The sequence below is a fragment of the Cryptococcus neoformans genome, chromosome 6 (assembly GCF_000149245.1).
Source record: "Cryptococcus neoformans var. grubii H99 chromosome 6, complete sequence".
In the NCBI taxonomy this organism is placed as follows: domain Eukaryota; kingdom Fungi; phylum Basidiomycota; class Tremellomycetes; order Tremellales; family Cryptococcaceae; genus Cryptococcus; species Cryptococcus neoformans.
The window spans coordinates 532,797-545,635 of NC_026750.1; the positions used below are offsets into that span (position 1 = coordinate 532,797).

A 12,839-nucleotide genomic window follows, 5' to 3' on the forward strand; every position below is an offset into this window, starting at 1 on the left:
CCATGTGGCAGGCGGCAGTCACCGCATCCCTATTATTTATTTATTCTTCCAATCCTCCTGCTGTTAATTATTAATCTGTTTGTTCTTGTTTGTATCTGTTTTCAGAAACGACGCGAGACATTCGCTAGGCCTTGTCCTATTACTCCCCAAGAGGAAGGCATGCTCCCAATTCCAAGCCCCAGCGCCCTGCATAATGCACGGTGTAATCAAAACACAGGCAAAACTCGACAATGCAGCATCGTCGCAACAGCCAGCCACGTTCGACCATTCACAAGCACGTTCATGGCACCCTTTTATCAGCCGCAATGCATCCTGCTACTACGCCTGCCGCTAGTTCCCCGGCACATTTGCGTGCTGCCAATGGAAGTCCGCATCCGGTAGGTCTGAGCTAGCATTATTAATCCTTACACCCGTTCATCGAGCCACATCCCGTACTTATAGACTGGCGAGTCAAAATGCATGTCTGTCCCTGATCCTACCGTTGAACTGTCTCTTCTTGTATTAAAGCACTATCCCGACGTATAGATCATCCTCATCTTCTAGACTGGCGTCATGACTATCGTTCTCACCACGGCTCATCCTGGGCCTATCGCCTTGCCGCATATGCTTCTCATTCTTTCTGCCGGAGCGGTGATCTTCTATCTACAGTGAGTCCCTCGCAACATTCCGAAATACCAGATCAGCTAATATAGCTATCAGACCACTCAAATCTCTGCTCACCACATTCATCCCTCTTTCCCGCTCTTCCTTGGGCTATGCTCTCGTCTTTTTCTCTTCTATTGCCCTTACCCTTGGCCTGTGGCCAGCTTTGCACATTCCGCTCAGGTTCATATACAATTGCTTCCTCAAGCCCTTTTTACATCATGGCAATGGAGAACAGAAAGACCACCTCGAGGCCTTTTACGCCGGGCAAGCCGATTTGTATGACACGACACGCTCGCACCTCCTCAAGGGCAGAGAGACCATGCTTCAGCTGTTGGCTGCCCATCTCAAAGCTCAGCCTGTTGTGAGGCTTCCCGTTAATGCGCCAACAAAACCAAAGATATGGGTGGATTTGGGAGGTGGGACGGGCTGGAACATTGAAAAGATGTAGGTCATTTTGCGTTTCCTACAAAGTTAAAAAAAGTTTTAAAAAAACTGGACTAAAAAAAAAAACTTGCCATAGGGATGAGTACCTTCCGCTGACCTACTTTGATGCGATATACATCATCGATCTATGTGAACCCCTCCTGGAAGTAGCCAGGGCCAGAATCAAGGCAAGGGGATGGAAGAATGTCCACGTTTTATGCCAAGATGCTAGTAGATTCGTCTTGCCAGAGTGGGAGAGCGGGGCAGTGGATCCGCGGGGAAGTTTGACTGCGATAACCATGAGCTATTCGCTCTCCATGGCAAGTTGTCCAGACATTTGGACTTTTTTTTTTCTCTCGATGAGCTAACTGTTCCCCACCCCCTCAACCCACAGATACCTCCCTTTTACCAGGTCCTCGATAGATGTGATCAAGTTCTTGATACTCAAAGGGGATTGATGGCTGTTGTCGACTTTTACACTTCACGAGAACTAGGTAACAAGGAACGCGTAAGCCCCCCTCCCCTCCTTTTTTTTTTGTCTATCAGATGGTCGGCTCATAACTTTTCTTTACCATAGGCCATCGGTACAGCGAGCAAACGTGTATCTTGGTTTTCGAAATGGTTTTGGGAGTGCTGGTTCGACCTTGATGGTGTTCATCTTCACGGGTCTCGACGGGAGTACCTGGAATACAAAATGGGCACCATCAAGACTTACAATGCGCGAAACAACTTTTTGAACACGTGGTTCATACAAATCCCCTAGTATGTCCTGTCCTGTGAAAGCTTTGGCCCGAGGGGAAAAAAAAATGATGGTTGACAATCAAAATTAGTTATGTCTTTTTGGGTTGCTCGCGACAACGGGATGCCTCTGCGTCTGCCAAATCGTTTACTTTGGAAGCCGGTAATCGTCTCGGCCAAAGCGATCTCGGCCTCCTCACCCCTACCTCGCCTTTTACCAACTCTCCATCCATCTCTGGCTCTCCCTCGCCCATGCTAGAAATGCCAGAACTGGTTCTAGGACCGAGTGCGACACAGGCGACTCAAACAATCTTTGAAGTCGGGGCTCCTCTAAGCCCGTTTCATTACCATCTGAGAAAGGTCGGTACCTTTTCTTTTTCTTTTTTTTTTCCTTTTTTTTTGTTTGTTTGATCCTATTGGATGGAGAAAACTGATGGAGATACAGGCATGGAGGGTACCTTACCTTGAGGAAAAAATCCACGAGCAATTTAGGACTCACATATACGGATGGGTCAGTTAAATCGGGGTGATAGATACAAATACCATCTCCCCACCCGAGCTAACTTGTCTGTGTTATCTATCAATAGACTTGGGAGGATCCGGCGATTGACGTCAAGAAATTGAATATCAACAAAGATGACCACATCCTTGCCATCACCTCTGCAGGAGACAATGTGCTCCACTATGCCTTGGCGGCCAAACCTGCAAGGATTCACGCCGTCGGTCAGTGTTTATTAAATTCTTATCAGCCTGCCCCCCTCATATCATCAAAAATCCTGACGAAAAAGTTCTTTTATGATGATAGATATGAACCCATGTCAAGGTCACATTTTAGAACTCAAACTTGCAGCTATTCAGGCATTGGAATACAATGATTTTTGGCTCATTTTTGGTGAAGGCCGCCATCCAGGGTTCGACAAACTTTTGACTACCAAACTATCTCCCTTCTTGTCTTCGTAAGTCCCCCACCCCCTTCCAAAAGAAAGCACTTTTCTCTAACATGATGGGATTTTACAAAGACACGCCTACGCTTATTGGAAAACCCATGCGTCTCAGTTCTCACGCAATTTCTACTTTCGAGGCTACAGTGGCTGGGCTCTCCGTCTCGCCCAGATTGCATTCTTTATCGCCGGTGTTAGAGGCGATGTCAAGCGCTTGTGTCAGGCGAGCTCTACGGCTGAACAGGAAAGGATTTGGCAAAAGAAGATTAGGCCCGTTTTCTTGAACAAGGTGATGGTCAAACTGTTTCTTGGTAATCCGTAAGTGGTGTGGTTTCTTCATTTCCACGCAAGAGTATAACTTTGTAACTCGAAACAAAAAATTTTAGACTCTTCAACTGGCATGCTTTGGGCGTTCCACAAAATCAGATGAATTGCTTCTTAGAGGATGGGAGCGTGGAAGATTACGTCAAGGCGACTTTGGATCCCATTCCAACGCTTTCTACTCTCAAGGTCAGTGGGACTGATACTACCGTAAAAGTACGTAAACACTGAATTATCTGACATAAAATAAATCGATAGGATGACAATTATTTCTTCCTCCTTTGTTTGAATGGGAGGTACACTAGAACTTCATGTCCCGCTTTTCTCAAACCTGAAGGGTTCCAAGCTCTCAAAAACAGCAAAAGTACAGATGCGTTCAAGCTGCACACGGATACTATTCTCAAGTGAGTTTTTGTCGCAGGTTATAATTCGCCAAGCACTGCATGTATTGAACAGATAATGTCAGCGTCTTGAGGGGTCTTCCTGATGAGTCGCTCACCAAAATCATCGTCATGGATTCTATGGACTGTGAGTTAACTGTTTGGCACGGTCACCCTCCTCACCGCGCGGTTCAAATAACACCTGTTCGTAGGGTTCGATCCTATTCTACCTAGCACCCCACTTCCCCAAGGAGATTCAACTGCGCTAGATACGCTTCAAGCGACTCCAGAGAAAGCACTCGAACATCTTCGTGCGGAGTTGGATTTTGAAATACTTGAAATGAAAAGGGTGTTGAAGGTGGGAGGTATAGCAGTTTGGCGAAGTGCGGCCAAGAGGCCTTGGTATAGACAGAGATTCGAAGCTGCTGGTCTCAAGGGTGAGTGATGTGTCTCGTCCACCTCTCAAGAACTGTCTGTTTTGCTAAAAGCAAGTAGTACAACCAATAGATATTCGCGAGAATCAAGAGGCCATAGACCGCGTAAACATGTACGCCAGCTGTGAGTTTTTTTGTTTCAGGGTCTTAATCTCTACTAGATATCCACTGATAAACGGCATGCAGTCTGGAAAGCTGTAAAGGTGATGGAGTAGGAAATATAGGGTGTTTAGGGAATTATTTGCAGGCGTCTTTGCAACCGTTACAAGTTCGTGACATTAGATACCAAAAACAGTTACAAATTCCAGATTCTATACCGCACGAAATCAGATATGCTAGACAACCGACTTTGCTCAACCGTCTGTACCGTAGTACCAAAAAAACACTGCAATCACACATGATAGAGCACTTCCCGTCAACCACATTATCGATATTCCCCTCCGCCTTCGTTGACGACCGATTGCGGGATCCTCTGAAGCATCAATCGTATTCGAAGTGTCACGCCCTGTCACCAGTTTCAAAGCCGTCCACGGCAAGCTAAAGGCCGAGAAGATGAGGGTGGCGATAACCCATATCGGGTGGAAAAACATTTTGATAATCTTGCACGGGACCTTGACCCACTGAAAAACGTACCAGGCGACACGTATGGTGAAGCCCAATCCTTTTGTAATACTGTCCACCAGTCGATCACGTTGTTCAGCAAAGTGGACAAAATCCAAGAATGAATCTTCCTGGATCCGGAGCCTTTCAAGCTGTGTCTTGGCGTTTCCAGCCTGTATGAAAATATCAGCATGATTAAACCCTTGCTGATCCCGGTTGTGTATCAGGAGCAAAAAAAAAAAAGTCAACCTACTCTTTCAAGAACATCCGCCACCCAGTGCCTAACCTCTTCCTTTTGCCTGATCATCGCTTCAATCTGTCCAATCATCTTCTCCATTTCTCTGGCCATATCCTCCTTCTCCTTGCCCACTTCCTCTTCCCGCTTTTTACCAAACGCGATCATAAGTTCGGCGTGCCTGACTGGATCTACTCTGGTTAGACCATCGGGTGCAAGGTATGTTCGACGGGGGTGATGGCGGGCTTGCAAGGGGTCTATATGGTTCAACCCAATCGAATTCTGCAAGGAGAGCGTACGCTTAGGCACCGAAACAGATACAGAGCCAGAGCGAGAGCGAGAGCTACTGGTTCGAGAACGATTTCGACGAACAATAGGACGTGGTTGCGATCGACCGCCGTCAGAGTTGCTATCTCCACTGCCAAAAGAATGAAGAGGGGGCACAGTATCCCGAAGCTCGTCAGATTCTGCTGAACGGCGCCTGTTGTATTTTGTATTGAGCGGTTCGACCAATGACCAATCGGCTTCCAGGTCCATACTGATTTTCGCTTCATCCCGAGCAAAATCGATCTGGGTAAGGTACTGGCGGATAGCTTCATCGATGATGTAAATGTTGGAGCTGACAACAGCCAGGCGATCTTTTGCAGTGATCAAATGTCTTTTTCAAAAAGGGATTTTTTAATTTTTTTTTTTTTTAGCTTGTATATCGAATTAGATACTGAAAACTTACTGTGCCCGTTCCTGATAAATATCCTTCTCCAAATCCAAAATCTTTATCAGTGCGGCCTCCTCTGTCTTTGTGACCTTTGCCTTTTCCTCCTCTGCCTGCAGCTGATTATTCTTAAACTGCTGTTCCCTCGCGTATATTCTTTCCGCCTCCTTCAACTCCTCTCTACACTCGGCCAAATTTTCGGTACAATTCTTGCCTAGCCGTTTCTTGTGGTCATCAAGCCCAGTCTTACGAGTACCTTTAATGAACAACTTGAGCCGACCGCCTTCCTCATCCGTCACTGGCTCGTGCCCAGCAAGACCATGTCGCTTGAAAAATGACGGTTCCTTTAGCCGGTTACTACTAGCGTTGTTACGAGCCTGGCCCACGCTGCTCTTGTTTGTCGCAGATCCCGTTGAATCTCTGCTCACGAGTCCAGCGCGCTGTGGGGAAAGGGATGATGATCCTGACAAGGCAACACCAGGGTGGTCGGGAGAGGGAGCGAAATCATTGATATGGCTATTCTCTCGGTCACCACGATCGCCGCGGTCACCACGGTCGCTATATGGATGAAAGTGGGGCATGGTACGCTGTTTTTTGGTAACGCTGCTGAGCTTTTCAAAAGGTTGCTTGAGTGCATGACCAAGAGATGAATGGCCGACGGCACTGAGACTTTGATGACTGCGATGGGATATCTGTTCCGAAAAAAAAAAAAAAAATTAGTAAAAAAACATGCCCGCAAGAACCGTTGAACAAAAAAAGGGGGGAATTAAACCTTACCCGATGGTCCCGTCTTCCCGAGACTGATTTATCTCCACCAGTATCAAACGATGTCGACCTCGACAAATTCGCCTCACGCATACTTTGATCCATGTCGGCCAAGGATACATTGGACGCCGTATTATTCGCGGTCCGTGATGAAAATTCATAGAGGTGGCCCTTTTTGCTGCTACCGGCTGCTGAGCTGTTATCATCCCGATGACGATCAATGTCCTTTGATTGGCTTTGCGGGGTTGTAGCTCTCTGGTGGCCATAGGTTTTATTTAGACCGTGCTCGACGCGATTCGCAATAGTCTGAGGGGATACGGATTTTTCTTCTTCGTTTTCATCCGCATCGTCATTAAAGGGACGTACTTGTCTAGGAGGCACAAAGTAGTTGACCACACCGCCAGAGTCACGAAAGGCTTGGATATCATCAACTGTATATCTCCAGCCACGACGGGGGATGACGAGGTCTGGGACCCGTTTTTGAGGCGATACGTCGTGCGATCGTCGATTTGAAGAGATGGAATGGGTGCGACCACTCCCGACGGATCTCTGCGAACTGCTGAGGTTGACTCGCGATGAGGAACCAGCGCTCCTAGCGTTGTTGTTGGCCTGTTCGTGTTCGTGAGTGTGATTGGCATCATTTTGGTGACGAGAGGCATAGTATTGAGCTCGAAGCGCATTTTGCTTGTCCGTCTCTGTCAACCAACGAAGCATCTTGGGGAAATTCAGACGCGGGGGGTTTTCGATACAGTCATAGACGTGCTGGTAGTATGCACGGAGATGCGCACCTGTTCGATAGGCTAGACGTTCGGCATTTGGATGAGCTGCGACTTGAGTGAGAGCTCGATACCTTCGATCTGCAGGCGAAAAAAAAAAAAAAAAAGGAAAAGTGTAAGTCAGAAAACGACCGACGAAAGTTGCCGGCGTGCGGCCTACTCACCTTGCATGATTTCTTCTTGTCGTTTCTCCCATTCTATCCTTCGCATTTCCTCTTCTCTCTCGCGCGCTTCCCGATCTCTGGCATGTTCTTCCGAATACCTATCTGCTCTCCAGGGGTGCTCTTTTTCTTTAAGTCTTGGGCTGCGATCATTCGAGTCGTTGCTCCCTCGCCTGCCAAAGTGAAACAGGCCACTCAAGCCACTTTTCCGATCCATCTTCTTCTTCTTCTTCTTCTTCTTCCCCTCCTCGTCTCGCGATAAACTCTGCTCCTGTACCGGTCGGGCAGTCTCCAAGGTACCTGGAGCCGCTTGCATGCTCCCCTCATCAGAATCTTCCTCATTCACTTGCGGCACGGCCGGCAGGTGATGTGTAAAGGGGATATGGCCGCCAGGTAATTCGGCAGACATGCTGGCCCTAGACACTGACCTCTGCCTTTGGGCACCAAGACCATGCCCATGCCCGTCAGGGACTTGGAATGTCGATCTGAAATGCGGTGACCAGGTGGTGGCTGGCGTAGCCGGGACGATACTGCTAGCGGCAGAGACGGCTCTCTCGCGACCGTGGGGATTAGGCGAATCGTTGGTCAAAGGAGGAGGGGCGGAGACAAGGTATGGGGACACGTGGGATGGGGGGTCGGCAGTTGAGGCAGTACTATGGTTGTACGGGTCGGCAACAGAGCTGGAGAAGGGTACTCGAGGGGATATGGCGTTATTGTTATCGTTCATCAGACGTATTGCCGATGCAAGGTCAGAGTCACTGAGAAGACTGTGTATTTGATCTGTTTGCGAGACAGGAAAATGGAGGGGGTCAGATGCGAACGGCAGGATATTTCATAAAAGCGACTAACCGGTATTCAAAGATACACCCTTGATATTGAGACCGGATCCATTCAAACCCAGACTCTCGGCAAGGGTGTCCGCTGTGCCCAGCTGTTGCTTTCGTTCCCTGTCATCATCATCATCATCAACAACCTTTTCTGTAGTCGTGTCTCTTCCTTTCCCCTTGTCCTTCCATCTCCCTTCGGAACTGCTTGTCCTCTCACCGCCATGTTTGATCCAGTCTACAGGTTTGGAATTAGCGGGCGACATGGAGCCTTGGCGTTTCGGTCGGGCGGCGGGATCATGCTGCGAGCGAGATGAAGCTGTACGGCCGCGGGCGGCCAAACCATTACCGTTCTGAACAGCATGCCCTCCATCCGAACGCGCAGAGAGGTGTGATCTCAATGAAGGGGATCTACCTTTTGACGTTCTGGACGGAGGACGGTCAGAAGTGTCTATAGAGGCCTTTCGTTTGGGTCTCTTGTCGAGCCGCCCCTTTGGCACAGTCCCCGGCGTCCTGGACACTTCTGCCGTCTCGGACGATGGCAGCTGAGCTCTCTTGGATGGGTCAGGCCGCCAGGTGGAGTCGCTGTGCGAGGCGTCTTTTGCGCCTGGGGTGGCCATGCCGGTGCCGCTGCTGCTGGAGGGGCCGCCGCCTGCCGCGGACTCGCCCTCGCTGGAGGTCTCGAACCCGCCGATGACCCTGGACGGCCGTGTGCCGTGTGCGAGCATGGACCCCCTCCCCGGCAGGGTCTCCGCCCACACCCGCCTGTCCTGCGAGGACTGTGCGCGGGGAAACGACGGCCGCCGGTTCTTGGCCGGCGCCGGCTCTGCGGAATCTGTCGTGCCCGAGTTGAACGAGCCGAGGGAGGGGGAGGTCAGTGCGGAGGGGGGAGACGGTTGGGGCGCGGGGCGGGGGGGAGGCGGAGGCGGAGGCGGGAGGATAGAGGTGTGGAGGGAAGACGGGTGGAGGGGTCGGTGGGGGAGGACGGGCTGCGGCTGGAAGCGGACTGTGGATTTGGCGGGGGGGCTGCTCGCTAGCGGTGCCATGGGGGGCGGTCTCGGCGCGGGCGGGGGCGGCGTCGCTGGCGCTGCATGTGGGTCGAGGTGTGTCCTGTCTGCGCGGGGGGCCGGGGCGGGTATGGCGATGGCGGCGGTGACGGGGCGGGAAGAACGGGCGAGGAGGATGGTGGCAGAGAACGTTTGGTGTCGAAAGTATGATGGATAGTCTTCCAATGTTAAAATCCAGTGCCGCAGCGCAACAACGAAACTTGGACATGGATCTCGTCATATTCCATACTTTATTTCAGGGTCAGTCACCTGTGTACAACTTTTACCTCCATCCGCAGCACAAACCTTGCACATCAAGCCCACCCAGTACCCAGCAGAGCTTACAAACCCAATGCATGCGATCTGGTCCATCACGCACGTCGGATCTCTCCCCCGAGATCCATGCTCATCTCGCCCAGGCGGATGATACATGACTATTTCGCGACCACTATAGCTATAAAAAAACGCAGTCAGACTTGGTAACTGACTATAGATAAAAGATGTAGGTGTATATATGATAAACACGAATCAACCTCGGTAAAAAAAAAAGGATATATATATAAAAAGAGAGTGACGTAAATGTAAATTACACCTATAGTCCAAGTCGTGATAGATAGGTATACAACACTGGGGAACAAGTCGTGGTGTGGGTCGTCAATTTGTCATTCGTCGCAATAATTGATCCGTGTCCTGCACAGGAGATATCGGAAAACTTGAAAACCTAGAATCACCATGTTCATCCACAGACTGTCGACATCACAGAAGGCGCCGCCTACAAACAAACGAGTAACCCACCCCATCAGTCATCTTCATCTTTAATTGAGGATAACAAGGCGCGTATCCGAGAAGACGAGGCACTCACCTCACTCCATTCCCAAAACATGACACCTGCGTTCCACCCCTTTTCTTTGGCCTCACTGACACATTGATGAAGATCTGAAGCACTCATATAACTGTGGTCCTCGTTAGCTTGAAAGACGAACATGTGGCTTTCTTGGCACATCAACAAAAAAAAGAAGACGTACCCATTAGAAGCAGAGCTAGGCTCAAGCGGCTTGCCAATGACAATCTTGTCGAGGGGCACGCCGGCATAAGCATTGATTTCGAATACAGAAGTTGACGGCCATTCGCTCCCAGAATCGGTAAGCAGAGCCTGACCCAAATAAAGAATTTCAGCACAAACCCTCCACAAACCCCTCCACAAGACGCATCACTCACTTCACACGACACATACTGATCTGCGCCCTGGTTGTAGAATTGCACACTGTAAAAATCAATCGTATCTCCAACCTGCTGGTGTATGGCGACATAAGAACCGTCAGAGTAATCATTGGCTGAAGTGAACCAGGGGGCAACAGGCGCATGGGAGATGATGTACGGCGAGGGAAGGAGATTTCGAAGCTCTACCTGGAGCTCGACGATCCAAGAGACCGCTCGAGCACTGTTCATAGCCGACATGTCTAGATCCCATATCCCATCAGCATGCTGCGCGGGGGGGGGCGGGGGGGGGAGGCGGGTTCGCTACTACGACCTACCCTCGTAATCGATATCAACGCCATCCAGATTGTACTCCATGACAAAACTCGCGAGCCTCTGGGCCACCTCCTTGGCATCCGCACCGCCCGTCGTCGGCTGGTCTGTAGACCCAAAGGCAGCAATCATAATAGCGATACCGGCATCATGATACGCCTCGATAATCTGCCTTCGATAATCTTCGTCCCAGCTCGACCATGCTTGAACGTCGTCGACAGCTCCACCGCTAGATTCCCAGAAAGCCAAAATGAAGCGGTTGAAAGAGTCGAGTTCAGAGACGTCGGGCATGGCGCTAAGCCACCTGTCGGCATAAATGACATGGTGAGGAGCTGACCATCCGCCAATGGTGGTAGACGCTGAATTGGATGATGACCCGGCGGTAGTAGTAGTATTAGTAAAACTGGCAGTGGCGGCAGGGTAGGAAACAGAGGTATTGGCACCGGTTTGAACAGATGTATGATCCTTGCCTTGAGATGCAGAGCCCGTGGCACTAGCGTCTCCCCAATACTGCTTGGTGGCAGAGGCCGTATTGTCCCAAGGGTTGGTAGTCGCTTAAGAGTTGGGCATAAGTGCAGTTTTGTATACAACAACATTTCAGCACTCACCAGATTCAGCTGAAGCAAAAGTGGTTTTCCACGAGCCCCATTGCTTGGTTCGACTTTTGTGGTCGCTGCTGGCAGTTCCTTCCCAGACGTTGCCATTTGACGCCGCAGTCCCTTCCCAGTCGTTGCCACTTGACGCAGACTCGCTCTTGTGCCCGGCCCAGAGCCCGTCGCCAATCTGCGATGTCTCAGTTTCTTGCGCATTAGATGTTGGCAAAGTGGCAGAAGACGTGATGGTGGCGGCGTTAAAGGTACTAGAAGAAGCGTCTCCGTCTCCGTCCTCGTCCTCGTCCTCACAAACCTCGTCATCGTCATCGTCTTCATCATCACAAGCTTCGTTATCCATGTCGGAAGCAGTCGTAGACGTCGTAGCAGCGGCATAATAGGAAGAAGCCGTTCCAGCCGGCTCATGACCATCAAGGCCATGTGATGCTGTTGCCGAGGCATAAGACGCACTGACGGCGCTGCTCGCATCAAATACCAGTGAAGTGGTGGCTAAAGGAATATCTTGAGCGCCTTGGGATGTGGTCGAATCATCAACAGACCAGGTCCATACACATCCAACGGCATCTTGTTGTGTCCTACGGGAAAGCCAAAAGTGTCAGGAAATTGAGAACCAAAAAAGGATGGGCTTTGGCGCTTTGGATCCAAGTTTGTCGGCCAGACGGATGTGAAATTTGAAGACTCGAGGGAGCAAGATGACACAACCAGCCCAGTGCAAAGGAACAAAAATGACTTACGAGCAAATGATATTCTCGCCTGTGCAGTTCTGGAGAACGATCCAATCGCCCCAGTTGCACCCTAAAATGAACGCGTCAGATCATATATCCCTTGATTCACATCGTTCCACACCGAGCATCCTGCTGCCAAACAAATGAAAACTCCCAGATCACCTCCCACTCACTTTGAAGTTGCAGGCCAACACAATTCCAGTCACCATGAGTGCACCCATCACGTTTGGTTGGGACCTCTACGTGGAGATTGTGGGGCATAGGGGGTGTTTTGTATTCGCCAGAGAGCGCCATGCGAGCATAATGTCTTCGGCGATCGTCGAGACGCCTGTTGTGCGGACCAGCCGCTTCGGCAAGGGCAAGGAGAGAAAGTGTTGCCAGCGTGCAGTACATGATGGTTTAGACAGTAGCAATTTGTTTTTGCAGTAAAATCCGGTGGAGCTGGGGTCGTTGAAAACGTTGCGTAGTGGATTTGCGCAAGTGGTCGTAAGCAGGAATACAATCTCAGCCTGCTGAGATTTGAAGACGGATCGGGGTGGCGGGGTGGGGGGAGGGTGTGGGTTTGGAGATGGAGAGAGATTTAGTACGCGCGGGTGAATGTGAAAGAATGAGAGAAGGATATATTTAGACTCTGCAAGAGGGCGTGGTTCGCGTGTGTAGGAACACTAGCAGCTATGTAGTAAAGGAGGGGCATCGTCATAGCCGCCGCCACCAGCGCGCCCTTGCCTCCGCTGTGCGCGACTTGCTGATTTTCCTGCCCGGGAATGTATGGAACGCCGACTCCGATATCCTTTTGCTAGCAGCCCACAGCAGCCCTGGCCCAGCGCTGGCGTCATCCTCAAAACTCAAAGGCGAGAAAAAGGACAATCCACCAACCACCAAAGGCGCATTTCAGGTACCGGTTTGAGGGAAGAAAAACGCGTCGCATTTTGTTCCTGGCCCGTCTAGTGCAGGGCTAGAGCTACTTTGCTG

At 50.3% G+C, this 12,839-nt stretch overlaps 3 protein-coding genes and 1 non-coding gene; 1 reads left to right on the top strand and 3 right to left on the bottom strand.

Annotated features, from left to right (window-relative positions):
• The first annotated feature begins 68 nt into the window (after positions 1–68).
• On the top strand, positions 69–4,242 carry CNAG_02353. 2 transcript variants are annotated; one of them, XM_012194707.1, is made up of 17 exons: positions 69–377; positions 442–647; positions 700–1,089; positions 1,166–1,388; positions 1,463–1,576; positions 1,646–1,830; positions 1,899–2,166; positions 2,252–2,317; positions 2,394–2,529; positions 2,612–2,762; positions 2,826–3,065; positions 3,134–3,257; positions 3,327–3,472; positions 3,535–3,596; positions 3,661–3,885; positions 3,944–4,006; positions 4,069–4,242. In XM_012194707.1, the coding sequence occupies exons 2-17, from the start codon at positions 553–555 to the stop codon at positions 4,095–4,097; spliced, it is 2,517 nt and encodes an 838-aa protein (XP_012050097.1). In that variant the 5' UTR covers positions 69–377; positions 442–552; the 3' UTR covers positions 4,098–4,242. The 2 variants fall into 2 exon arrangements, with proteins under 2 accessions (XP_012050097.1, XP_012049750.1); XM_012194360.1 differs by having other exon boundaries at positions 69–647.
• On the bottom strand, positions 450–1,071 carry CNAG_12556. Its single transcript, XR_001045829.1, has 2 exons — positions 721–1,071; positions 450–642 (listed from the first exon to the last, which is right to left on the bottom strand). It is a non-coding gene; the product is annotated as a hypothetical RNA (non-coding RNA).
• Positions 4,133–9,206, bottom strand: CNAG_07634 (hypothetical protein). XM_012194854.1 has 6 exons: positions 7,981–9,206; positions 7,135–7,911; positions 6,207–7,051; positions 5,448–6,121; positions 4,736–5,375; positions 4,133–4,655 (listed from the first exon to the last, which is right to left on the bottom strand). The coding sequence occupies exons 1-6, from the start codon at positions 8,999–9,001 to the stop codon at positions 4,236–4,238; spliced, it is 4,377 nt and encodes a 1,458-aa protein (XP_012050244.1). The 5' UTR covers positions 9,002–9,206; the 3' UTR covers positions 4,133–4,235.
• Positions 9,207–9,336: 130 nt separating this feature from the next.
• CNAG_02351 (hypothetical protein) lies at positions 9,337–12,675 on the bottom strand. XM_012194706.1 has 8 exons: positions 12,041–12,675; positions 11,877–11,937; positions 11,140–11,717; positions 10,537–11,085; positions 10,220–10,461; positions 10,027–10,154; positions 9,864–9,954; positions 9,337–9,773 (listed from the first exon to the last, which is right to left on the bottom strand). Exons 1-8 carry the CDS (start codon positions 12,258–12,260, stop codon positions 9,738–9,740), a joined length of 1,905 nt encoding a protein of 634 aa, XP_012050096.1. The 5' UTR covers positions 12,261–12,675; the 3' UTR covers positions 9,337–9,737.
• Between the last annotated feature and the right edge of the window lie 164 nt (positions 12,676–12,839).

Coding starts and splice junctions, on each gene's coding strand:
- CNAG_02353 (XM_012194360.1), top strand. CDS start 553: ATGACTATCGTTCTCACCACGGCTCATCCTGGGCCTATCGCCTTGCCG. Junction 2,530..2,611: donor TGCAAGGATTCACGCCGTCG/GTCAGTGTTTAT, acceptor TTATGATGATAG/ATATGAACCCATGTCAAGGT. Junction 2,763..2,825: donor CTATCTCCCTTCTTGTCTTC/GTAAGTCCCCCA, acceptor GATTTTACAAAG/ACACGCCTACGCTTATTGGA.
- CNAG_07634 (XM_012194854.1), bottom strand. CDS start 9,001: ATGGCACCGCTAGCGAGCAGCCCCCCCGCCAAATCCACAGTCCGCTTC. Junction 7,052..7,134: donor ACAAGAAGAAATCATGCAAG/GTGAGTAGGCCG, acceptor TTTCGCCTGCAG/ATCGAAGGTATCGAGCTCTC. Junction 5,376..5,447: donor ATTTATCAGGAACGGGCACA/GTAAGTTTTCAG, acceptor TTTTTGAAAAAG/ACATTTGATCACTGCAAAAG.
- CNAG_02351 (XM_012194706.1), bottom strand. CDS start 12,260: ATGTACTGCACGCTGGCAACACTTTCTCTCCTTGCCCTTGCCGAAGCG. Junction 11,718..11,876: donor GGCGAGAATATCATTTGCTC/GTAAGTCATTTT, acceptor GCTTTCCCGTAG/GACACAACAAGATGCCGTTG. Junction 10,155..10,219: donor ATCAGTATGTGTCGTGTGAA/GTGAGTGATGCG, acceptor TATTTGGGTCAG/GCTCTGCTTACCGATTCTGG.